Source organism: Pseudophryne corroboree, chromosome 10 (genome assembly GCF_028390025.1).
Source record: "Pseudophryne corroboree isolate aPseCor3 chromosome 10, aPseCor3.hap2, whole genome shotgun sequence".
In the NCBI taxonomy this organism is placed as follows: domain Eukaryota; kingdom Metazoa; phylum Chordata; class Amphibia; order Anura; family Myobatrachidae; genus Pseudophryne; species Pseudophryne corroboree.
Genome location: NC_086453.1, coordinates 20,794,586 through 20,821,783, shown reverse-complemented (window position 1 = coordinate 20,821,783; position 27,198 = coordinate 20,794,586). Strand labels below are relative to the sequence as shown.

The window sequence follows — 27,198 nt, the reverse complement described above, 5'->3', positions numbered from 1 at the left end:
AAAACTTATTTATATTTTCAAAGAGCTTCATTTCAATGGAGAAAAATTATTTTTCTTTTAAACTATTTCATTAATCTTTCCAAAACAAAATTAATATTAATTTCTTGTCTAAATTTGGAATTGTTTGGAAACTATGTATTTTTAAAGCTATTTATAGTAAATGATTTTTGAATGCAGGTACTTTATTATCATTTTAAATTGTGACTACGTTTATTAATTTTTCATTGTACATTTAAGCCCCTTATTACAAGACTGTATTTTGGTTATAAATCCATGCCCATCAGTTACAGGGCATCCAGGTCATAAGAAAGTTTTTAGATATCATTTATGTACAGTAAGTGTATTCATTAATCTAAATAATGTCCTGCTCATTACAATGGTTTTCTGATACGTCAGTTATACTACTCTCATGTTAGTTGGGTTAGGGAGTTTCTGTCAGCCTCAGGTGCTCTTGGCTAACTGTTGATTTCGTTAGACTGTCATCATCTTTTTAAAACATATTTATAAACATTTGGGAATACAGTATCTTTAAACCAGTAATCTATTTCTCATTTATGCTAGAAATTGTACAATAAGTAGAAACTTTTTTCTTTAAGATGTGATAGTTTCTAAAACAAACTTGGTTTTATTATTGCATAAACTAGGAGGCTTGCCAGGAGTAGGAGAGACAACAGAGCTGATTCAGCAAGGAATAGGTGAGTAATTATAATATACAATCAATCATCTACATGTGCAGTGTTTACATCTTGGAAACATATGGTCTAAGGTTGAAACTCAATGAAAATATATAATTATTATACTGTAACTACTGTATAAAGATATTTGAGGTGAATGTCTATTACTGTAGTTAGAATTTCTTGTCAGAAAGAAGAAAGAATTTCTTGGCTGAAATGAGTTGGACCTGGTATCATCACTCTAGGTTAACACTGCTTAGGTTGACACACATTATGTTGACACCTATTGGCCAACATTGAGTATGTCGACACGGGAAATAGGTCAACACGGCCATTAGGTCGACATGGAAAAAGGTCAACATATGTTTTGCACATTTATTTTTTATTTTTTGACTTTTTTTATACTTTACGATCCATGTGGAGATACTATTTGGAATGGTAACCTTGCCAGAAGCATGGCGAGCAAAGTGATCCATGAGAGGGGACACTGTGCACTTATTGGGGTTCCCCATCACTTTACGAAGAAAACGACACCAAAAATAAATGAAAAACCTCAAGTCTACCCTTTTCCACGTCGACCTTGTTCATGTCGGCCTAATGGCTGTGTCAACCTATTTCCTTTGTCAACTTAGTCACTGTTGACCAGTAGGTGTCGACCTAATGTGTGTCAACTTAGACAGTGTCGACCCTGAGTCCCATACCCATTGGACCCTACTCTGCCTTGTTTGATGCTACTTCATGTTGCTGCGGGATACATCCAATATCCCGGAAGATGGGATGTTGGCTGTCATTATACCAACAGCAGCATCTCATCTGCTGGAATAATGGCAGCAAGGCCCCTTGCAGGCTCTCTGTACTCTCCATGTGGTGAGCTTTGCTCGCCAAAGGTTCTATTCCCACTTGTTTGGTGGCGTGGCCCCACCAACCAAGTGTGAATACTAGGCGGGTGTCAGATGCTGGCTGTTGGGATAGCAGCAGGTGTTGGTATTCCGGTGTCGGTCTTCTGAACACTGGGATCCAGACTAACGGTAACCTAACTGCATCCGTAATATAAATTGCATATTGCGCAAAAACAACTTCTCATACTGGATGGTCACATTAGACTCTGGCTTAAAGAGGCCGAAAAGATGAGCACAATCTTTAAATAGCTTTAACATGTGGGGTAAAACCTACTCAATTCTTTTTGGGATTTGTCAACTACTGTAGACAATTTATAAAGGATGATTTCATTTTAATGTCATACCAAGTCTTAAGAGGGAATGGTTACCCAAAGCCATTAAAGCATTTCATAAACTTATACTAGCTCCAATCACTTGCCCACCAGAAGGAATTTATAGCATTTATCTTTCCATCTTGACATTGATACTTTAGCTGCAGGAGTAGTGGCAGTCACATACCAAAGAGCCTCTGCCTGCATACTACAGTAAATTGGCTTCTTCTCACAAAACTTTCAGTCAGCTGGAAGAAATGACAAATGCGCTACTAGCATTAACTCATGCTTTAGAGAAATGGTGTCATTACTTACAAGGAACCAGCATACCATGACATTCTACACCAGTGTTTTCCAAATTCAGTCCTCAGGGAACCCTAAGAGTGAATGTTTTTAATACTCTGTGCTAGAGCACACATGTACTCATTACGGACTGGAACATTTAAAAAGATCCACAGGCAGAACTAATTATTTATGCTGTCATCCTACAGTGCAGCCCTCTCCCTCTCTCTAAACAGTCATATTTCAAGAACTTCATTTTCTCTCAGTCTTCAAATCCCCAATGATTCTTTGTCACTTTCAACTCCCTCCTTTGCCCACCCCTGCCTTGACTCCGCTCCTCACTCTCTGCCTGTGGCTTTGCCACCTACTTGACATCCAAAATTTACTGCATACACTCGGAACATCACATACCACCTGACCCTCAGCAAACCCTTCCCTCCTTTCCTTGACCACCCCTCATCAACCATCTTACCAATTCTGGTTTATTTTTACCTTGTTTCTGGAGAGGAAGTCATGGCCCACATCCAGTCTTCCCACTCTCTACCTGTCCACTTGACCATATCCCCTCCCACCTTCTCCACCACCTCTCTCCATCTGTGTGTTCCCATATTGCCAACCTCCTCAATCTCTCCCTCTTATCAGGTACTGTCCCCTCAGCCTTCAAGCATGCCCTTGTCTCCCCATTCTCAAAAAATCCTACACTTTATCCTAAAACTCTTTACAAATACTGACCCATATCTCACCTCCCTTTTGCCTCGAAACTCTGTGACCATATTGTCTACAATTACCTCACCACCTTTCTTTCCTTCCACTCCCTGCTTGACCCATTTCAGTCTGGCTTCTGTCCTCTCCTCTCCCCAGAAATTTCACTCACGAAAGTCAGCAATGACCTACTTGCTGCCAAATCTGAGGGCCACTACTCTCTGCTAAAACGTAACATGTCTAAGACTCAGCTGATCATCTTCCCAGCCTCCTGCATAACCTCACATCCCACAATGTAATTGTCTGTTGACAGCTCTACTATGTCCTTTAGCATGTGCCCTCAATTTACATTAGATACAGTATTTTAGCCAGATTTTTTATTCAACAAACACATTTTTCATAGTGATTTTATTCTAGCAAACGATATACTTCTCTATTACCAGCCATACAGATGAGGTCTCATACATCTAGCTTCATTATGCCATGTAGTCGGAGATGCCTTGCGCGAGTGCACTAACAGGTCCCATGCAACTCCACTAACGTTGGGTATCTTTTTCTTCTGAAATTATGTTTTTGTGTCACTGCGCCTGTATACGGAACAGATCAGAGCTTGTATTGGAAACATTCTGCAGCCACTGCATTGTAGCACTTTACATACAGATTCAGAGACTCAGTCGCACACAGATAGGCAATTGTTGCATAGCAAATTAATCAGCACAGTCTACTGGTCCATCCTAGTCACATAGCCTTTTGATGCATTTTCGTCAAAAAAGACGCCCGGTGATAGCAAAGTCTCACAGGGACCTGGCACCGTGGATACAGCACAGTTACCAGCCATATGCTGCAGATATCTCTCAATTACCAGCCATATGCTGCACAGATACCTCACAATTACCAGCCATATGCTGCACAGATACCTCACAATTACCAGCCATATGCTGCACAGATACATCACAATTACCAGCCATATGCTGCACAGATACATCACAATTACCAGCCATATGCTGCACAGATACCTCACAATTACCAGCCATATGCTGCACAGATACCCCACAATTACCAGCCATATGCTGCACAGATACCCCACAATTACCAGCCATATGCTGCACAGATACCTCACGCTTACCAGCCATATGCTGCACAGATACCTCACACTTACCAGCCATATGCTGCACAGATACCTCACAACTACCAGCTATATGCTGCACAGATACCTCACAGTTACCATATGCTGCACAGATACATCACAATTACCAGCCATATGCTGCACAGATACCTCACAATTACCAGCCATGTGCTGCACAGATACATCACAATTACCAGCCATATGCTGCACAGATACCTCACAATTACCAGCTAAATGTTGCACAGATACCTCACAATTACCAGCCATATGTTGCACAGATACCTCACAATTACCAGCCATATGCTGCATAGAAACCTCACAATTACCAGCCATATGCTGCACAGATACCTCACAATTACCAGCCATATGCTGCACAGATACCTCACAATTACCAGCTAAATGTTGCACAGATACCTCACAATTACCAGCCATATGTTGCACAGATACCTCACAATTACCAGCCATATGCTGCACAGATACATCACAATTATCAGCAACATGCTACACAGATACATCACAGTTACTAGCAATATGCTGCACAGATACCTCACAACTACCAGCCATATGCATCACAGATACCTCACAACTACCAGCCATATGCTGCACAGATACCCCACAATTACCAGCCATATGCTGCACAGATACCCCACAATTACCAGCCATGTGCTGCTCAGATACATCACAATTACCAGCCATGTGCTGCTCAGATACATCACAATTACCAGCCATGTGCTGCACAGATACATCACAGTTACCAGCCATATGCTGCACAGATACATTACAATTACCAGCCATATGCTGCACAGATACATCACAATTACCATATGCTGCACAGATATAGTGGCAAACACAGGAGTTGTAGAGGGGGGGGTATCCAAATGAAGTCTACAATCTCCCGCTCTGCAGAAGATTGGAGCAAGTGCGGGAGTCTGGGGGATCAGCAGAAGAAATACAAAAGGGATTTTTCCCACGCACTCTGCTGGCTGTTAGTAAGAAGAACTATATACTATGTAATAATAAGAAATTTAGAGCTCTTCGTTACATATGTTTTGCAAAAGATATGATAAGCCTCCAGGCCACTTCACGGCTGCTCTATCACTGGAGGTCCCTAACTAAGCAGAAGAACCTAGTAACGCCCTAGACATTAATGTAAACATTGGTCTTTTTATACACTGGATACTGTATGGAATACAGTATTAATATGTAACACTATAGATGGTCTATAGCAGGGGTGGGGAACCTTTGGCCCTCCATATGTTGCTGAACTACACATTCCAGCATACCCTTCTAGAGTTTTGCTATTTGGCCATACTAAATCTGTTGTAGTGCATGCTGGGATGTGTAGTTTGACTACAGCTGGAGGACCACAGGTTCCCCACCCCTGGTCTATAGTATAGACTCTATCATATAGGCTGTATCAAGCATATTTAAATTACATAACTAAGATAAGTGGACAGGAAAAGGTTAAACACACACTTCATTTACTAGGTACACATTCTCCCACCTCATGGTAAGGCTCCTGTCTCTTCTTCCTAGTAGTTACTCTCCAGTCCAGTGCACTGACTGAGGACTCAGATATACATACCAAACTTGGTATAAGAAGCTGCTACTATTGGGCATGTGCAACAGCTCTGTTCTGTCTATCACACTGCATAATGTGCCTGCAGCTCTTGTAACCGTATTGCATACCATTGCTATTGTCATAATTTGAGGCACTTGCCAAGTGAAGGGGCGGTTTACGGGCAACCGTAACCCCCCTGCATTTACCTATGAGATACATCACAATTACCTGCCATATGCTGCAGATAACTCACAATTACCAGTCATGTGCTGTACAGACACCTCACACTTACCAGCCTTGCGCTGCACAGATATCTCACAATTACCAGCCATATGCTGCACAGATACCTCACAATTACCAGCTATATGCTGCACAGATACCTCACAATTGCCAGCAGGGGCGGATCCAGGAAAAATGACAGGGGGGGCACCTTGTGCAAGCCGAAGGCATGCGGTCCCATGAAGGTGCGTGCGGCCTCACTACAAGGGCATGACCTAGCAACAAGGGTCATAGCCTCAAAGGGAACATCGTATTCATAAGACGGGAAGAGGGTGACACTTTGGAGAGGCAGCGGGTGACAGGAGAGAGAGGGTGATGGATTTATAGTGACGCAGGGGAGAGGCAGGGGATGAAGGAATCATAGTGGGAGACGGAGAGGTAGTGGGTGACAGAGAGATGGTGACAGTGAGAGGCAGAGTGGGTAACACCGGGGACAGGGTGACGAGAAAAAGTGGGTGATGCCAGGGGGAGGTGGCAGTGGGTAACAAGAAGAGGTGGACAGGGAGAGGCAGTGGGTACCTAAGGTCTCTGTAGGAGTAGGAGGGAGTAGTGAGACATTTGTAGTGAGGTTTACAGAGGCATGAAGGGAAAGATTCACTGGGGAAACAAACATTATACACACGGTATGAGCCGAAATTCACATTATAGCACATAGTATGAGACAAAATGCACATTATAGCACACAGCATGAGCCGAAATTCACATTATACCATATGGTATGAGCCGAAATTCACATTATACCACACAGTATGAGCCTAAATTCACATTATACCACACGGTATGAGCTGAAATTCACATTATAGCACACAATATGAGCCAAGATTCACATTATACCACACGGTTTGAGCCAAAATTCACATTATAGCACACAGTATAAGACGAAATTCACATTATAGCACATGGTATGAGCCAAAATTCACATTATGCCACAAGGTATGCATACACATATCCTGTTTTTCCTTAATACAAACAGTATATGTTTCCAAGCAACATATACTGTTTATACCTAAAGATGAACTGACCTCCTCTGGGAGCTTCAGATGGCGGCAATGGGGAGGCAAGGTGCGGGCCACCCACTCAGACGGGTCTCCTCTGATCCATGCTCCACGCAGTAGTGGCGACTGGCGAGCGTCCTGCCCCAGCAGGGCCGGATTAAGGTTTGAGGGGGCCCTTGGACAACAAACTTGTATGGGTCCCTATTAACATAATTGTGTTACAAAAAAGTGTATATATATATATATATATATATATATATACACACACACACACACACACACACACACACACACACACACACACTGTGGAATCTACTGTATGTATACATTTATTTTCATAGAGAGAAGAGGGATCAGAGAGAAGGGGGTTTGGGGTAGGGATCACAGTAAAGGAGGTTTGGGACTGCACAGAGAAGGGGAATTAGGGTAGGGATCACAGAGAAGGGCGTTTGGGACAGCACAGAGAAGGGGAATTAGGGTAGGGATCATAGAATAGGGGATTTAGGACATTACAGAGAAGGGGGTTTAGGGTAGGGATAACAGAGAAGGGGTTTTGGGACAGCACAGAGAAGGGGGTTTAGGACAGCACAGAGAAGGTGGTTTAGGACAGCACAGAAAAGGGGGTTTAGGGTAGGGATCACAGAGAAGGGGGTTTAGGACAGCACAGAGAAGGGAGTTTAGGACAGCACAGAAAAGGGGTTTGGGACAGGGATCACAGAGAAGGGGTTTAGGGTAGGGATCACAGAGAGCCTTACTCTAAAGGACACCCATCTTGTGGCCAACAGCTCGGATTTTCCACTCCAGCAGCCTGAGAGCGCCGGGAGGAGCGGTGTGCTGTGGAACAATGTCCTCTGCATTCCTTGCCTTGATTGGCCGCAGCTGCTGGGGAGGGGGCGGGGACTGTTGGGAGAACATTAACTGGAGGCTGGATCACAGGCAGCAAAATGCTGTCCTACCCTCCATTAATATAGGATTTGTGGGGGCCCAGCACAGTTTGTACATATTGGGCGGGATGTACTAATGTACATGGCCGCCCATCGCCGCCCAGCGCCACGATGCTGATCACATATGTACTAACATATACGATCAGCATTGCGGAGGACAGCTCTTCCGATAAGAGCTGTCCTCCGGAATGCGCAGCGGCAGCCTGACTTCCGGGATTCGGCCCCAGGAGTCAGTGTGCGCATGCGCGGGGTGACGGGGGTGGCCGCAGGGCATGCTGGGAGGGATTCGATCGGATGCCTCACACAGCGCCGCGGAGAGAAGCCCATAGGCTTCTATGGACTATCGCCACCTAAAGCTGGCGAACCCCGCCGCAGGGCTGACCTGCCGGACGCTGCTTAGTACATCAGGAAAATGCGGTAAACAGGGGGTTTACCATATTTTCCGCTTAGTACATCCTGCCCATTGTAATGAACGGCATGATGCTCTGCCATTTATTACATATGCACGAACACACAAGAACGAGCCGCGACGCGTACCGCTGCAGGCAGCAGTGATACAGCGCTGCTGGCTCTATCGTGGCCAGATCACCCTATGCGACTCCGAGTGGAGGAGAGAAGGGGAAAGCCTCTCCTCTCCTCGGAGTCTTCTGGCTTTACTACAGCCAGCTGCAGCGCAATGTAATGAGTCAGTCTTACTCATTAGTGCTGCTGCCGCTGCCGCCGCTGCTACGAGATCCTTCATCGTGGCGGGCGCCGTCTGCGCCACCGCTTCTTTTTAAATGGGACTGCTGTGTTGTCGTTTGTTTAAAGTGCCAGACATGACAGGGGGGGCACGGGCCCGCGTGCCCCCCCCTTGGATCCGCCACTGATTACCAGCTATATGCTGCACAGATACCTCACACTTACAAGCCATATGCTGCAGACACCTCACAATTACCAGCCATGTGCTGCACAAACAGCTCACATTTACCAGCCATGTGCTGCACAGATACATCACAATTACCAGCCATGTGCTGTACAGATACATCACAATCACCAGCAATATGCTACACAGATACCTCACAATTACCAGCCATGTGCTGCACCAGTGCCGTCACTAGGCATTTTAGCGCTGTGTGCAAGAATTGGCATTGGCGCCCCCCGTGCAAGATAGGGGCAGTGCGTGCCGTAGGCATGCGCAAAATATATAGGGGCGTGGCTTCATGGGGAAGGAGCATGGCCACAAAATAATTCCAATTCATACTACGGTGCACAGTAGTCCAATTTTTACACATTATGGCAGACAGCATCCCCTTTTTACACAGTACGGCAGACATCGTCCAATTTTTACACAATACGGCAGACAGTGTCCCCTTTTTACACAGTACAGCAGACAGCGTCCAATTTTTACACATTACGGCAGACAGCGTCCATTTTTACACATTACGGCAGACAGCGTCCAATTTTTACACATTACGGCAGACAGCGTCCCCTTTTTACACAGTACGGCAGACAGCATCCAATTTTTACACATTACGGCAGACAGCGTCCCCTTTTTACACAGTACAGCAGACAGCGTCCAATTTTTACACATTGCGGCAGACAGCGATCCCTTTTTACACAGTATGGCAGGCAGCGTCCAATTTTTACACAGTACGGCAGACAGCGTCCAATTTTTACACATTACAGCAGACAGCTTCCAATTTTTACACATTACGTCAGACAGCGTCCCCTTTTTACACAGTACAGCAGACAGCGTCCAATTTTTACACAGTACGGCAGACAGTGTCCCCTTTTTACACAGTACGGCAGACAGCGTCCAATTTTTACACATTACGGCAGACAGCGTCCAATTTTTACACATTACGGCAGACAGCGTCCCCTTTTTACACAGTACGGCAGACAGCATCCAATTTTTACACATTACGGCAGACAGCGTCCCCTTTTTACACAGTACGGCAGACAGCGTCCAATTTTTACACATTGCGGCAGAAAGTGTCCCCTTTTTACACAGTACGGCAGACAGCGTCCAATTTTTACACATTATGGCAGACAGCGTCCAATTTTTACACATTACGGCAGACAGCATCCAATATTTACACATTATGGCAGACAGCATCCCCTTTTTACACAGTACGGCAGACATCGTCCAACTTTTACACATTATGGCAGACAGCGTCCAATTTTTACACATTACGGCAGACATCATCCCCTTTTACACATTACGGCAGACAGCGTCCAATTTTTACACATTACAGCAGACAGCTTCCAATTTTTACACATTACGCAGACAGCGTCCAATTTTTACACAGTACGGCAGACAGCGTCCAATTTTTACACATTACAGCAGACAGCTTCCAATTTTTACACATTACGTCAGACAGCGTCCCCTTTTTACACAGTACAGCAGACAGCGTCCAATTTTTACACAGTACGGCAGACAGCGTCCCCTTTTTACACAGTACGGCAGACAGCGTCCAATTTTTACACATTACGGCAGACAGCGTCCAATTTTTACACATTACGGCAGACAGCGTACCCTTTTTACACAGTACGGCAGACAGCATCCAATTTTTACACATTACGGCAGACAGCGTCCCCTTTTTACACAGTACGGCAGACAGCGTCCAATTTTTACACATTGCGGCAGAAAGTGTCCCCTTTTTGCACAGTACGGCAGATAGCGTCCAATTTTTACACATTATGGCAGACAGCGTCCAATTTTTACACATTACGGCAGATAGCATCCAATATTTACACATTATGGCAGACAGCGTCCCCTTTTTACACAGTACGGCAGACATCGTCCAACTTTTACACATTACGGCAGACAGCGTCCAATTTTTACACATTACAGCAGACAGCGTCCCCTTTTTACACAGTACAGCAGACAGTGTCCAATTTTTACACATTACGGCAGACAGCCTTCAATTTTTACACATTACGGCAGACAGCGTCTCCTTTTAACACAGTACGGCAGACAGCGTCCAATTTTTACACATTACGGCAGACAGCGTCCCTTTTTTACACATTACGGCAGACAAGGTCCCCTTTTTACACAGTACGGCAGAGAGTGTCCAATTTTTCACATTACGGCAGACAGCGTCCAATTTTTACACATTACGGCAGAAAGCGTCCCCTTTTGACACAGTACGGCAGACAGCGTCCAATTTTTACACTTAACGGCAGACAGCGTCCCCTTTTTACACAGTGCGGCAGACAGCGTCCAATTTTTACACATTGCGGCAGACAGCGATCCCTATTTACACAGTACGGCAGGCAGCGTCCAATTTTTACACATTACGGCAGACAGCGTCCAATTTTTACACAGTACGGCAGGCAGCGTCCAATTTTTACACATTACGGCAGACAGCGTCCAATTTTTACACATTACGGCAGACAGCGTCCCCTTTTTACACAATACGGCAGACAGCGTCCAATTTTTACACATCACGGCAGACAGCGTCCAATTTTTACATATTACATATTACGGCAGACAGCTTCCAATTTTTACACATTACGTCAGACAGCGTCCCCTTTTTACACAGTACAGCAGACAGCGTCCAATTTTTACACAGTACGGCAGACAGTGTCCCCTTTTTACACAGTACGGCAGACATCGTCCAATTTTTATACATTACGGCAGACAGCATTCAATTTTTACACAGTACGGCAGACAGTGTCCCCTTTTTACACAGTACAGCAGACAGCGTCCAATTTTTACACATTACGGCAGACAGCGTCCAATTTTACACATTACGACAGACAGCGTCCAATTTTTACACATTACGGCAGACAGCGTCCAATTTTTACACATTACCAGCCATATACTGCACAGATACCTCACAATTACCAGCCATATGCTGCACAGATACCTCACAATTACCAGCTATATGCTGCACAAATACATCACACTTACCAGCCATATGCTGCACAGATACATAATAATTACCAGTCATGTGCTGCACAGATACATTATAATTACCTGCCATGTGCTGCACAGATACATTATAATTACCAGTCATGTGCTGCACAGATACATTATAATTACCTGCCATGTGCTGTAGACACCTCACACTTACAAGCCATATGCTGCAAATAATAATAATAATAATAATACAAATAATAATAATAATAATAATAATAATAATAATAATTAGTTATACGTCTCTCAGCCAAAGTCTCTGTTTTTGTTACTGCACAAGGTGGCCAGGAATAACAAACTGGAGGGCTGTCATTCCCAGTACACGGCAACAATGAGTAACACACTGGAGAGACGTCTTTCTCAGAATACGACCACCTGGAACAATAATTTGGGGGTATAGCTCACTCTCCACTTTTTCTCCCCAGCCATGTATTTTGGAGAATATGTCTTCTTTAGAACAGAATAATGAAAATGATTGAATCAAGTTTAAGTTCAAAACCTTTAGTATAAATAGATACATTTGTTGATAAACACAGAAGCAACTACGCAACTGATTAGTTAATTGAAAGTAGATTTTAAAGTCTGAAATATTTGTTATTTTTCCTTTGATTAACTAATCTAACAATTTACCTGTCGGTTGTATGTTTTATCATAATAATATACAGGTTGAGTCTCCCTTATCCAAAATGCTTGGGACCAGAGGTATTTTGGATATGGGATTTTTCTGTATTTTGGAATAATTACCTACCATAATGAGATATCATGGTGATAGGACCTAAATATAAGCACAGAATGCATGTATGTTTCATATACACCATATACACACAGCCTGAAGGTAATTTTAGCCAATATTTTTTTTAACTTTGTGCATAAACAAAGTGTGTCTACATTCACACAATTCATTTATGTTTCATATACACCTTATACACACAGCCTGAAGGACATTTAATACAATATTTTTAATAACTTTGTGTATTAAACAAAGTTTGTGTACATTGTGCCATCAGAAAACAAAGGTTTCACTATCTTACTCTCACTAAAAAAAGTCCGTATTTCGGAATATTCCGTATTTCGGAATATTTGGATATGGGATACTCAACCTGTACATGCAATACAAATTACTCAATAAATCACATATACTGGACATTTCTGTGCAAATTCATTGTTATTTGTGAGATCTAAAACTGATTTGTAATTTACATTTATACTACTGAATTGTTGAGATGCTGTTTAGATCTTTTGAATGTGTTTATTCCATTTCAATTGTCAATCAGTTTAACAAAGAAAAAGAGAAAGAAAATACAAAAAATATTCATATACAGGTTGAGTATCCCTTATCCAAAATGCTTGGGACCAGAGGTATTTTGGATATCGGATTTTTCCGTATTTTGGAATAATTGCATCCCATAATGATATATCATGGCGATGGGACCTAAATCTAAGCACAGAATGCATTTATGTTTTATATACACCTTATACACACAGCCTGAAGGTAACTTTAGCCAGTATTTTTTATAACTTTGTGCATTAAACAAAGTGTGTGTACATTCACACAATTCATTTATGTTTCATATACACCTTATACACACAGCCTGAAGGTCATTTAATACAATATTTTTAATAACTGTGTGTATTAAACAAAGTTTGTGTACATTGAGCCATCAAAAAACAAAAGTTTCACTATCTCACTCTCACTCAAAAAGTCCGTATTTCGGAATATTCCGTATTTCGGATATTTGGATATGGGATACTCAACCTGTAGTCATATATTAGGTCCAAATACTTTACATCACTTCATTTCACAAAAAGTATGATAATAAAAATAAGATTTTAAACCTACCGGTAAATCTTTTTCTCGTAGTCCGTAGAGGATGCTGGGAACTCCGTAAGGACCATGGGGATAGACGGGCTCCACAGGAGACATGGGCACTTTAAGAAAGACTTTAGATCCGGGGTGTGCACTGGCTCCTCCCTCTATGCCCCTCCTCCAAACCTCAGTTAGAGAAACTGTGCCCAGAGGAGACTGACAGTACGGGGAAAGGATTTTTGTTAATCCAAGGGCAAGATTCATACCAGCCACACCAATCACACCGTATAACTTGTGATAAACTACCTAGTTAACAGTATGAAAACAACATAGCATCAGTTCAAGACCGATGCAACTATAACATAACCCTTATTCAAGCAATAACTAATACTATGGCCCTCATTCCGAGTTGATCGCTCGCAAGGCGAATTTAGCAGAGTTGCTCATGCTAAGCCGCCGCCTACTGGGAGTGTATCTTAGCTTCTTAAAATTGCGAACGATGTATTCGCAATATTGCGATTACAAACTACTTAGCAGTTTCAGAGTGGCTTCAGACTTACTCGGCATCTGCGATCAGTTCAGTGCTTGTCGTTCCTGGTTTGACGTCACAAACACACCCAGCGTTCGCCCAGACACTCCCCCGTTTCTCCGGCCACTCCTGCGTTTTTTCCGGAAACGGTAGCGTTTTTATCCACATGCCCCTAAAACGCTGTGTTTCCGCCCAGTAACACCCATTTCCTGTCAATCACACTACGATCGCCGGAGCGAAGAAAAAGCCGTGAGTAAAAATACTATCTTCATTGTAAAATTACTTGGCGCAGTCGCAGTGCGAATATTGCGCATGCGTACTAAGCGGAATTTCACTGCGATGCGATGAAAATTACCGAGCGAACGACTCGGAATGAGGGCCTATATACAAGTATTGCAGAAGTAGTCCGCACTTGGGACAGGCGCCCAGCATCCTCTACGGACTACGAGAAAAAGATTTACCGGTAGGTTTAAAATCTTATTTTCTCTTACGTCCTAGAGGATGCTGGGGACTCCGTAAGGACCATGGGGATTATACCAAAGCTCCCAAACGGGCGGGAGAGTGCGGATGGCTCTGCAGCACCGATTGAGTAAACAGGAGGTCCCCCTCAGCCAGGGTATCATACTTGTAGAACTTTGCAACGGTGTTTGAACCCAACCAAGTAGCAGCTCGGCACAGCTGTAGTGCCAAGACCCCTCGGGCAGCCGCCCAAGAAGAGCCCACTTTCCTAGTGGAATGGGCCTTGACTGATTTAGGCAACGGCAAACCAGCCATAAAATGCGCTTGCTGAATCGTGCTACAGATCCAGTGAGCAATAGTCTGCTTTGAAGCAGGGGCACCAATCTTGTTGGTCGCATACAGGATAAACAGTGCATCTGTTTTTCTGACTCTAGCCGTTCTGGCCACATCAAGTTACTCGGAATCCTCCAAGTCACGCGTAGCCACAGGCACCCCAATAGGTTGGTTCATATGAAAGGATGAAACCACTTGTGGCAGGAATTGAGGACGGATCCACAATTCAACTCTATCCATATGGAAAATCAGATAGGGGCTTTTATGTGACAAAGCCGCTAATTCCGACACTTGCCTAGCCGAAACCAAGGCTAATAACATGACCACCTTCCACCTTTTTAAGTGGTACAAACCAGTGTGACTTAAGGAACTTAACACCACGTTAAGGTCCCAAGGCTCCACCGGAGGTACAAAAGGAGGCTGAATATGCAGCACTCCCTTCACAAAACTCTGAACTTCTGGGTGAGAAGCCAATTCTTTTTGAAAGAAAATGGATAGGGCCAATATCTGAACATTAATGGAGCCTAATTTTAGGCCCAAATTCACTCCAGTTTGTAGGAAGTGAAGGAAACGGCCCAGATGGAATTCTTCCGTAGGAGCATTCCTGGCCTCCTACCAAGAAACATATTTTTGCCCTATACGGTGATAATGTTTAGATGTCACATCCTTCCTAGCCTTTATCAGCGTAGGAATGACCTCATCCAGAATGCCTTTTTTCGCTACGATCCGGCGTTCAACCGCCATGCCGTCAAACGCAGCCGCGGTAAGTCTTGGAACAGACATAGGCCCTGTTGCAACAGGTCCTGCCTTAGAGGAAGAGGCCACGGATCTTCTGTAAGCAATTCCTGCAGATCCGGATACCAGGTCCTTCGTGGCCAATCTAGAACAATGAGGATTGTTCTCACTCCTCTTTTTCTTATTATTCTCAACCCCTGGGTATGAGAGGAAGAGGAGGAAATACATAGACTGACTGGAACACCCACGGTGTCACTAGGGCATCTATCGCTACTACCTGAGGGTCTCTTGACCTGGCGCAAAAACTCTGCAGCTTTTTGTTGAGGCGGGACACCATCATGTCTATCTGTGGCAGTCCCCACCGAATTGCAATCTGTGCGAAGATTCCTGATGAAGTCCCCACTCTCCAGGACGTAGGTCATGTCTGCTGAGGAAGTCTGCTTCCCAGTTGTCCACTCCCGGAATGAACACTGCTGACAGTGCTCTTACATGATTCTCCGCCCAGCGAAGAATTCTGGTGGCTTCCGCCATCGCCACTCTGCTCCTTGTGCCGCCTTGTCGGTTTACATGAGCTACTGCGGTGACATTCTCTGACTGGATCAGAACCAGTTGGTCGCACAGTAAGGTCTCCACTTGACGTAGGGCGTTGTATATGACCCTTAGATCCAAAATGTTGATGTGAAGACAAGTCTCTTGACTTGACCAAAGACCTTGGAAATTTCTTCCCTGTGTGACTGCTCCCCAACCTCGGAGGCTCGCGTCCGTGGTCACCAGGATCAAGTCCTGAATGCCAAACCTGTGGCCCTATAGAAGTTGAGCACTATGCAGCCCCCACAGGAGAGATACCCTGGCCCTGGGGGATAGGGTGTTCAACTGATGAATCTGTAGATGTGACCCGGACCACTTGTCCAGTAGGTCCCATTTGAAGTCCTCGCATGGAATCTGCCGAAGGGAAAGTTTTTCCTAGGACTCGAGTGCAGTGATGCACTGACACCTGTCTTGGTTTCAATAGGTCACTGACTAGAGTCATGAGTTCCTGGGCATTCTCTATCTGAAGGTAAACCCATTTCTGGTCCGTATACAGAATCATACCCAAGAAGGGCAGATGAGTCGTAGGAACCAACTGTGACTTTGGGATATTGAGAATCCAGCCATGTTGCTGTGACACCTTCAGCGAAAGTGACACGCTGTTCAACAACTGCTCTTTTGATCTCGCTCTTATTAGGAGATCATCCAAGTATGGGATAACTGTGACTCCTTGCTTGCGTAGGAGCACCATCATTTCTGCCAATTACCCTGAAATTAGTAATGACAATACTGTACCGCAATTGTCAGGTACACCTGATGGGGTGGATAAATGGGAACATGAAGGTATGCAGCCTTTATGTCTAGATACACCATCAAATCCCCCCCTTCCAGGCTAGCGATGATCGCTCTGAGCGATTCCACTTTAAATTTTAACCTTTTCCCGTATAGGTTCAGAGATTTTAATTTTAAAATAGGTCTGACCGAACCGTACGGTTTCGGGACTACAGCCAAGGTTGAGTCATATCCCCTTCCTTGTTGCAGGAGGGGAACCTTGAACACCACCTGTTGGAGATACAATGTGTGAATTGTATTTAATATTATCTCCCTTTCTGGTGGAGAAGCCGGTAGGTCCGATAAGGAAAAAACGTCAAGGAGGCACCTTTCGAATTCCAGCTTGTAACCATGAGAAACAATTTTTTATTGCCCCGGGATCCACCTGTGAGTGAACTCAGATGTGGCTGAAGAGTCGAAGACGTGCTCCCACTGGGACGGACTCCCTTAGTGGAGCTCCAGCATCCTGCGGTGGATGTAGTAGAGGACGGGGAGGACTTATGTTCCTGGGAACTAGCTGTGCCCTGTGCCCTTACCTCTGATAAGAAAGGACGCTCCTCGTACTTTCTTGTTATTCTGCGACCGAAAGGACTGCATTTGATAATGTCGTGCTTTCTTAGGCTGTGAGGGAATATAAGGCAAAAGATCAGAATTACCAGCTATAGCTGTGGAGACCAGGTCCGAGAGCCCTTCTCCACACAATTCCTCAGCCTTGTAAGGTAAACCCTCCATATGCCTCTTTTAGTCTGCATCACCTGTCCATTGCATGTTCCACAGGACACGTCTAGCAGAAATCGACATAGTGTTGACTCTAGAACCCAGTAGACTAATGTCTCTTTGGGCATGTCTTATATATATATAAGACAGCATCTTTTATATATACATATATATATACTAGGGTCAATAGCATGGTATACTTATCTAGGGTTTCAATCTATGCTGATAAGGTATCTGTCCACGCTGCTACAGCACTATAAACCCATGCCGACACAATCGCCGGTCTGAGTAGTGTACCAGAATGTGTGTAAATGGACTTCAAAGTACTTTTACTGCATGCTATCTGCAGGATTCCTGTGGATAGCTGTTAAGTCAGCGCTACCTTTTGGGTAAACGTGTCAATGCCTTGTCCACCCTAGGGGAAGATTCCCATCGTATCCTGGCCCTAGTAGGGAAGGATACTCAATGAGAATTCTTTTTGGGAATCTGCAGTTTCTTGTCTGGAGATTCCCGCTCTTTTTCTTCATGAGAGGAGGAAAATTTACCTCAGCTTACTTTCCCTTAAACATGTGTACCCTCGTGTCAGGGACAGATGAGTCATCAGTCATATGCAAAACAACTTTTATTACAATAATCATATATTGAATACTTTTCTACCAGTTTTGGCTGTACTTTGCATTATCGTAGTCGACACTGGAGTCAGACTCCGTGTCGATATCAGTGTCTATTATTTTGGATAGTGAACGTTGAGAGACTCTGAAGGTCTCTGCGACATAGGGACAAACATGGGTAGATTCCCTATCTGTTCTCTAATCTTATGTGCAATAAATTTACCTTAGCACTTAATTTCACATATCCAATCAGGTGTCGGTGTTGTTGATGGAGACACCACACACACACACATTTGCTCCATCTCCTCCTTAGGAGAGCCTTTTACCTCAGACATGTCGACACACGCGTACCGACACACCACACACTCAGGGAATGCTCATCTGAAGATAATTCCCCCACAAGGCCCTTTGGAGAGACAGAGAGATAGTATGCCAGCACACACCCCAGCGCTATATGACCCAGGAAAAAACACAGCAATTTAATGTTTACCCAGTAGCGCTGTTATTATCTGCACCGAATTATGTGCCCCCCCCCTCTTCTTTAAAACCCTCTTTCTACCATGGTATAAGAAGGGGAGTGTCCGAGGAGCTTCCTCTCAGCGGTGCTGTGGAGGATAACATGGCGCTGGTGAGTGCTGAGGGAGAAGCCCTGCCCCCTCGGCGGCAGGCTTCAGTCCCGCTAAAAGTGTAAAATTTGCGGGGGCTCATGCATATATACAGTGTCCAGCTGTATATATGCTCTCTTTTGCCAAATAAGAGGTTTATATTGCTGCCCAGGGTGCCCCCCCTGCGCCCTGCACCCTTACAGTGACCGGAGTATGTGAGGTGTATGGGAGCAATGGCGCACAGCTGCAGTGCTGTGCCTTACCTCAGTGAAGATCATGAAGTCTTCTGCTGCCTCTGAAGTCTTCTTTTCTTCTCATACTCACCCGGCTTCTATCTTCCGGCTCTGCGAGGGGGACGGCGGCGCGGCTCTGGGACGGATGGCTAGGGTGAGATCCTGCCTACCAATCCCTCTGGAGCTAATGGTGTCCAGTAGCCTAAGAAGCAGGACCTTGCAGTCAAAGAGTAGGGCTGCTTCTCTCCCCTCAGTCCCTCGATGCAGGGAGTCTGTTGCCAGCAGTGCTCCCTGAAAATAAAAAACCTAACAAAATACTTTCTGTCAGAAAGCTCAGGAGAGCTCCTGAAAAGCACCCAGTCTCCACTGGGCACAGTATCAAACTGAGGTCTGGAGGAGGGGCATAGAGGGAGGAGCCAGTGCACACCCAGTATCTAAAGTCTTTCTTAAAGTGCCCATGTCTCCTGCAGAGCCCGTCTATCCCCGTGGTCCTCAAGCATCCTCTAGGACGTAAGAGAAATATATTAATAAAACAATATCTAGTATCACTAATAGAAACCTATTTCAAAAATGTAAGCACAATAAATAATTTTTTGTATCATAAAACTCCTTATATACAACTGCTAGAGAGGAAGAGAAGAAGAAAAAAAAGAAAATGAGGAGAAAGTGTAAGAAAATATAAGAAAAGGGAGAGGGGAAAGGGAGGTGGATAGGAAGGAAAATCTATTACTATATAAAAAATAACACAGTAGAACATAAAGCAATTACTACCATACTGCATAAACAAGTCAAAAAATGAAGAAGAAAAATCTCTCTATGGTGATAGTATATTCACCCCTCAGAACTATAAATTTAGGGCTGTAAAGATACCAATTAGAAGACTCAAAACATTTTGACAGTTGTTCCTGAGTAAATAATTACAGTGTTTCAATAACTGGCCCCGTTTTTTTAAATAAAATTGAATTACACCTAATTCAATATCAGACATGGAAACTTGACTATCTAGGTATATCACATATAATAATGCCAATGTAACTTGCTCCAACAGATGTGGGGAGTGATTTATCCATTTACTGTAGATACAGTAGAACAAGTTTTTTCACTTTGGTCACTATAATTGTCAATATAAGCAAAAACTTTATTGCCCAAGATTCAAACTTAGCACACAGTAATGCACACAACAGGATAATGCATGCGCTTAAAACTAAGGGGGAAATGTAATAGGGTTCAAGTTTGCCGGGGTCTCTTATTTTAGCAGAGATTGTCTGTATTTTTAAAGCGGAAGTCATTTACAATTGACTAATATAGACGTTCCCAAACTGTGTGCCGTGGCTCCCTGGGGTGCCTCGGGACACTTGCAGGGGTGCCCTGGGTTGGTGGTCAAGGACCAATTCAAATTATTCATGATCAATATTATAGGCAAAACCAGTGCTAGTGGCTGTCAGTCATAAAACTTGTGGCCAAACAGAAGCAAATATTGTCCCTCACCACACAACTGACCCTAAGGATGACATATAAATGCGATCTATTAATGTAATATTTCTTTCTAAGTTTCAGAATAAGAAATTTTTGGCCTAGGGGTGCCATGAAAAAAATTCTGATATTCTAGGGCACCGTGATTCAAAAAAGTTTGGAAAACACTGGATTAATAAATAAAGTTCTACTCCAGGTTGCGCAAATTAAATGATGCTCCAAAGAAGAAACACCACTCTCCCAAAACAACATGGAAATAGAGCAAACGAGTACAGGAATAGGCGCTATGGTCCATAAATGTTCCAATAAGATGCTTTTCTTATCAGTTAAAAATTGATAAAAAGAATAATTGATATCACAATTTATTCAAAATAAAGTGCATGTGCAAAAACTTAATTACATTAAAAACATTAAAAACATTACAGTGTGATCCAGAAACTGCAAATGCAGGTTTTAGGTGTACAATGTATCTCACCATTTATTGGGGATGCGGTGGGCTAAGCTTTTTTCAAGAACGGATTTCAAGAACAGATCCATTCTTGAAAAAGGTCAGACGGACCGAAATGCGTAGCACGGACTTGCATGGTTTTACCCAGGAGTGGACCAGTGCAGGAGGGACTTACCTTTGGGGCTTCTATTTACCATCTGCAATGGTGCCATGCTTCCAAGCCCTGGACCCTTGTTTGCTTTACAAAAAAGTTTAGCCAACAGCACCCCCAATAAATGGTGAGATACATTGTATACCTAAAACCTGCATTTGCAGTTTCTGGATCACACTGTAATGTTTTTAATGTAATTAAGTTTTTGCACATGTACTTTATTTTGAATAAATTGTGATATCAATTATTCTTTTTATCAATTTTTAACTGATAAAAAAAGCATCTTCTGAGAACATTTATGGTCCATAGCACCTATTCCTATACTCGTTTGTACTATTTCCAGGAAATTATTTACAAGGCCAAACCAACCTGGTTTTTTTGCATTGTAAATGATTACCACTTTAAAATTATGTGCAATCTCGGCCGAAATCCCGGACCTCGGCAAAGTCGAAACCTTTGCATTTTCCCAAAAATGTTTTATTTATAAAAATATCACTTTATTCCACATTTTATTAATATTTGAATATAACCAAATATTATGAAAGAACAAAGTGTTAGAAGCAAGATATTTAGGACACTGACCCACCTCCTGCCTTACAATATATGTTTACTTTGCCCTTGTGATATACAGTATAAGCTCTATGGGTGGAATGTATTAACATGTATCGATGCCCTGGTCGCCCATCGCAGCGATGTTGATCGCATATGTACTAACATATGCGATCAACATTGCATTGCGGTGACAGAGGCCCCCCGCGACACCTGTTAGGTGATGTGTAGGGGGTCTCCGTTATCTCCCTTGGGTGTTCACATTCCTCCCATGATGAAAATAAGGCAGCAGGCAGTCCCTGGCGCCTCCTCCTTACCCCTGCAGCCGGAAGGACCTCCAGTTGCATTGTTAGGGGGAGCAGGAGATAACCTTCTGGGTCCAGGCTTCCTGGAGGAAGGTATGCCAGGTGGAGGGTCGTCAGTGGCAGGTGGGGCGGCAGGTTGCAGCTGCCAGTGATAAGAAGCCCATAGGCTTCTATAGGGTATCACCATCCAAAGATGGCAATACCCTCATGGGCAAAAACATGGCGGCCAGGTGTTAGTACTTAAAAAAATGCAATTAAATCACCGACAATGTGGGTTTTATCGCTTTTTCCCTTTAGTACATCCCGCCCTATGTAGGATTCAAATGTGAACCTCTTGTAATTGGGCTGAATGTTAATACCTTAAGGTACAACCCAAATTATCCAGTAAACCTGAAAATTGTCTAATAATAGGGTCAACTAGGGGCCATTTATCTAAGGTAGATTTCCATTTTATATACTATTTCCTTGAATAAAATCCCAATAAAAATATTTTTGCCTAGATTTATAAATTCTTGGAGAGTGATAAATTGCACGGTGATAAACTACCTGCCAATCAGCTCATAACTGTCATTTTTCAAACACAGCATGTAACATGGCAGCTAGGAGCTGGTTAATTGCTACTTTATCATCATACTATTTATCACTCTCCAAGGCTTGATAAATCTGCTCATCTGTTTTATATGGGAGAAAAGATACTAATAAAATTAAAGATTTAAGAACATCTGCATGCGCTTCACCAAATTGTAGAGGGAGAATTGATTGAATAAAGTGAAGGTACATAGAAAATTGTTTATTTTGTCATATTTCACAGCAAAGTCTTAGAAGGAGGGAAACCCGCACCAGGATCAAATACATCTCTAATTGCTACAATACCCTTTGACTTTCAGTACAAACATTTTAATTCTCTTTTGCAGGTTGAAAAGAGGGATTTTCATTAAAAGATGAAAGTGAATTTCTATCTAACACTTTATTAATGGTCCACCACGAGAGATAAGCATCTCATAATAATACATTTGACATCATTAAAGCTGGAATAAGCCATTTACGTGTAGGCAGTACTGCACCAAGAGAATTTGGATTAAAAACTTGCCTGCCAAATAAATATATATATATATATATATATATACACACACACATATATATTGGTATAAATAGATCTACCTAAAAGCCAATCAGAAATATACTGGAAGTGTATATCCACATAAATTATAAAATCATCTTATTCCAAACTGCTACTGTATATCTGATTTTGACGATTTTATTGGTAGCATTTATAAAATACAAGTTATTTTGGGAAAGAAAAAAGTTTTGTTAATGTGCCTCTCGCCCCAATAATGATACTTGTTAATAAATGAAAAACATATGCAAAAACATGTGCATTCAATAATAACTATGCTTACTGATATGACCTTATTCCTGTATTCTCAGTATATATCTCTACATCCTAATTTCAAAACAAGTATTCCAAATTACCACACATATATATGCTCTAAAGTAGAGATGAGTAGGTTCAGGTTTTACTCGGATTTACTCGGTTCTCAAAATGGCATTTCATTGGCTATCCAAAACAAGAGACATCCGTGAGCCAATAAGATACCGTTTTGAGAACCGAGTCAATCCGAGTAAAACTGAATAAAACCGAACCCGCTCATCTCTATTCTAAAGGGTCAGTGCATACTAAAATAGAATGATATAACCAGTGTTAAAAAGAAATACAGATAATATCAAAGTAAATCAATCAATCAATCAATCAATCAATCAATCACAATCTCTGAAAGTCGCTGCACTTTTAATCATCTGCTCCATATCTTTCCTAAGGTCCAAACCCACAAAATTTAATTCTCAGTAACTTCTATTTTCAGAACTACTATTTCAAAATATCACAATTATATAGTTACTAAAGTGTAACTGCATAGCAAAGTCCCTATAAAAACAGTGAAAAAACAAACATAAGAAAAACTATGTTTAATATAAAAAATCTATAGTTTAATCATGCAAGCTCTGATAGCCTCTGCAATGAAAGCCAGCTTCTCCATATATTCTTCAACATCTAAAGTCTATATACAATTTTTAAAGGGTTATCTTTTTCTTACACTTATAAATTCAGGAGAATACGGGATTTACACAGTCTTATAATCACTTTACAAAGAGCTCAATCTTATCAACTGAAATAGCCATCACAACTTGCTTCAGTTTCCCCATGTATGGGTCTCCATAAACCATTCTTTAACAGTGGGGGAGGGTGGAAGGAAGGGGGGGGGACTCATATTATGGCTTTGATGGTTGTATTCAATCATTTCAACCATAGTCTCTTGTTTCCAGTGGAATCGTATGCTTTGGATACACAGGTATTAATGAGGCATACAACGAGGCTCTAGTCCTAACAAATATAGTTTATTGAAAAAAATTATCCAATGTGTATACTTAGTTTGGTCTGAGGGACAGCGTAATATTCAGCCTGGTATGCTGGAGAGCCCCGCCACTTGCTTCAGCATCTGGAATCAGAGATGGAGAGTATCCAGAATCCAAGGTTACCTAGACATGAATACCTTAATTCTTCTTTGGATAGACTGATAACATCAGTCCAGAAGTGAGTATAGAAACATAGAAACATAGAATTTGACGGCAGATAAGAACCACTTGGCCCATCTAGTCTGCCCATTTTTTTTATCCTTTAGGTAATCGCAACCCTTTTTGAACCTTAATTCTTTGTAAGGATATTCATATGCCTATCCCAAGCATGTTTAAATTGCTCTATAGTCTTAGCCTCTACCACCTCTGATGGGAGGCTATTCCACTTATCCACTAACCTTTCTGTGAACTAATTTTTCCTTAAATTTCCCCTGAACCTGCCTCTCTCCAGTTTCAGTGTATTCCATTGAGTTCTAATACTTCTCTTCATGTATCATAAACACATTACCAACAAATGTTGAAAAAGAACCCATTGTACCTGTTATACCTCCAACTGGAGAGGAAGTATGTTTAGGAAACTTTTAGAATGGTATTGGGGCAGTTACACCACCAAGTCAGAAGTTTGTAGTGGGTCACCCATACATGAGGAAAGAACCCATTGTACCTGTTACACCTCCAACTGGAGAGGAGGTATGTTTAGGAAACTTTTAGAATGGTATTGGGGCAGTTACACCACCAAGTCAGAAGTTTGTGGTGGGTCACCCATACATGAGGAATGATGAGGCTGCAAATGTAATACTTCTTATCTAAAGGTTTCATGAATGTCCAGGGGAAACTGTTGCCAATACATACTTTGTGGGAATGGGATAATTCCTAGTTTATGAGATTGAGATCTTCTATGGAGGCCATGAAGTACCATAGTTGTGTGAAACATCACCTATCATGTCTTGGTAGAGAGATTTTGTTTTGTAGTTCAGATAAGCAGGCCAATATTCCAGTGACCGCAGGTTACTCCAGAATAGAGTGGCTCAGTCAGCCTAAATGTCTCCTGATGAAGACTGGTGGGAGCTTGTTTATAATAACTTTAGATAATGCAAGAGCACTGATAATCCATCCCTGTAAAGTTATCGTCAAGAGTTGGGCCTATTGTCAAGTGACATATACTTTTCTTTTTTTAGCCGAGGTATAGGAAACACTCCAGTGTTATCCATTATTTTAGGAAAAAGAAAAAAGAACAGAAGCGCTAATAGATTCCTTATTAAAAAAAACTTTTATTTTTGCTTTTTAGCTATTGCTAAATAGCTCCTTATCTTACCTATATATTTAATTAAACATTTAAGATTTTTACTTTATATAATGATCTAAAAAAATCTGGCCAGTTTAAAAAACAATAATAATAACAACACATTCACAATTAGAAACTCTGCTCAGTACGGTAAAATAACCAGTTAGATACAGATGGATTCCACTGTTGCTTTTCAATGTTACAAGGTAACCAGCCTCAAAATTGATACATAATTACGCATTCAGCTTGTGTTTAAAGCCTTTCAGGTTCTGTGGCTGTGTTGAGAAATTATTTTGACACAGTTTCTCATTCAGAGAGTAGGCTAATAATCACAAGTCCACGCTCTTATAGATTGCAGTGATCTTAGCTTTCAAAAGTGAACCCTGTGCATAATCTCAATAACTGTTCCTTTTCTCTTAGAAAATATAGATGATTTAGTACACAGCAATGATGAATTAGTTGCTTGTAAATTTGCATGTAGAGCCAAAGTGTAAGCTTCCTTCAAAGCAATGAAATGTTTTGTTTTTTGTTTTATATATATATATATATATATATATATATATACATATACAGTTCAGCTGATGTTTTAGAGCTGATTAGATATACAACATCAGGTATTTGATTGCTCATAGATTTGGCAAATACACATGTGTAAGCTTTACTCCGAACAGTAGTGCGTATGTTACTTTATACTGCACAGAGCTATGGTGTATTTTCTACTGTGCATTGCTAATAGTCTGGTACATTACCATGAAAGCACTAGCATTATCAAGGGGCCCAAACCATGCACTAATGGTTAGGCAAGCATCTAAGAATGCATTTTCCAGTGGGCCCTTAATGCCACAGTCCAACACTGGAACATGCACAGAGTATATTCTTATAGATTAAACTACAATCTACAGTACCAGTCAAAAGTTTGGAAACACTTTCTAATGTAATGGTTTTTATTTATTTTAATTATTTTCTACATTGTAGATTAGTACTGAAGACATCAAAACTATGAAAGAACACATATGGAATTACTGTATGTTGTAAACAGAAAAAGTGTTAAATCAAAATATGTTTTATGTTTTAGATTCCTCAAAGTAGACCCCTTTTGCTTTGATGACAGCTTTGCACACTCTTGGCATTCTCTCAATCAGCTTCATGAGGTCGTCTCCTGGAATGGTTTTCCAACAGTCTTGAAGGAGTTCCCAAAGGTGCTGAGCACTTGTTGGCTGCTTTTCCATCACTCTGCGGTCCAACTCATCTCAAACAATCTCAGTTGGGTTTAGGTCGAGTGATTGTGGAGGCCAGGCCATCTGACGCAGCACTCCATCACTTTCCTTCTTGGTTAAGTAGCCCTTCCATAGCCTGGAGGTGTGTTTGGGGTCAGTGTCTTGTTGAAAAACAAATGATGGTCCCAGTAAGTGCAAACCCGATGAGATGGCATGACACTGCAGAATGCTATGGTAGCCCTTCTGGTTAAGTGTGCCTTGAATTTTTAATCAATCACCAACAGTGTCACCAG

General features: G+C 42.3%; 1 protein-coding gene across 1 annotated transcript in view; it reads left to right on the top strand.

Annotated features, from left to right (window-relative positions):
• LOC134966868 (IgGFc-binding protein-like) overlaps nucleotides 1–26,182 on the top strand; it is a 112,742-nt gene extending 86,560 nt beyond the window's left edge. Inside the window, exon 6 of the mRNA XM_063943907.1 lies at nucleotides 26,109–26,182. Coding sequence (XP_063799977.1) covers nucleotides 26,109–26,182 — 74 coding nt within the window. The remainder of the gene's footprint in view (nucleotides 1–26,108) is intronic.
• The last annotated feature ends 1,016 nt before the right edge of the window (nucleotides 26,183–27,198 follow it).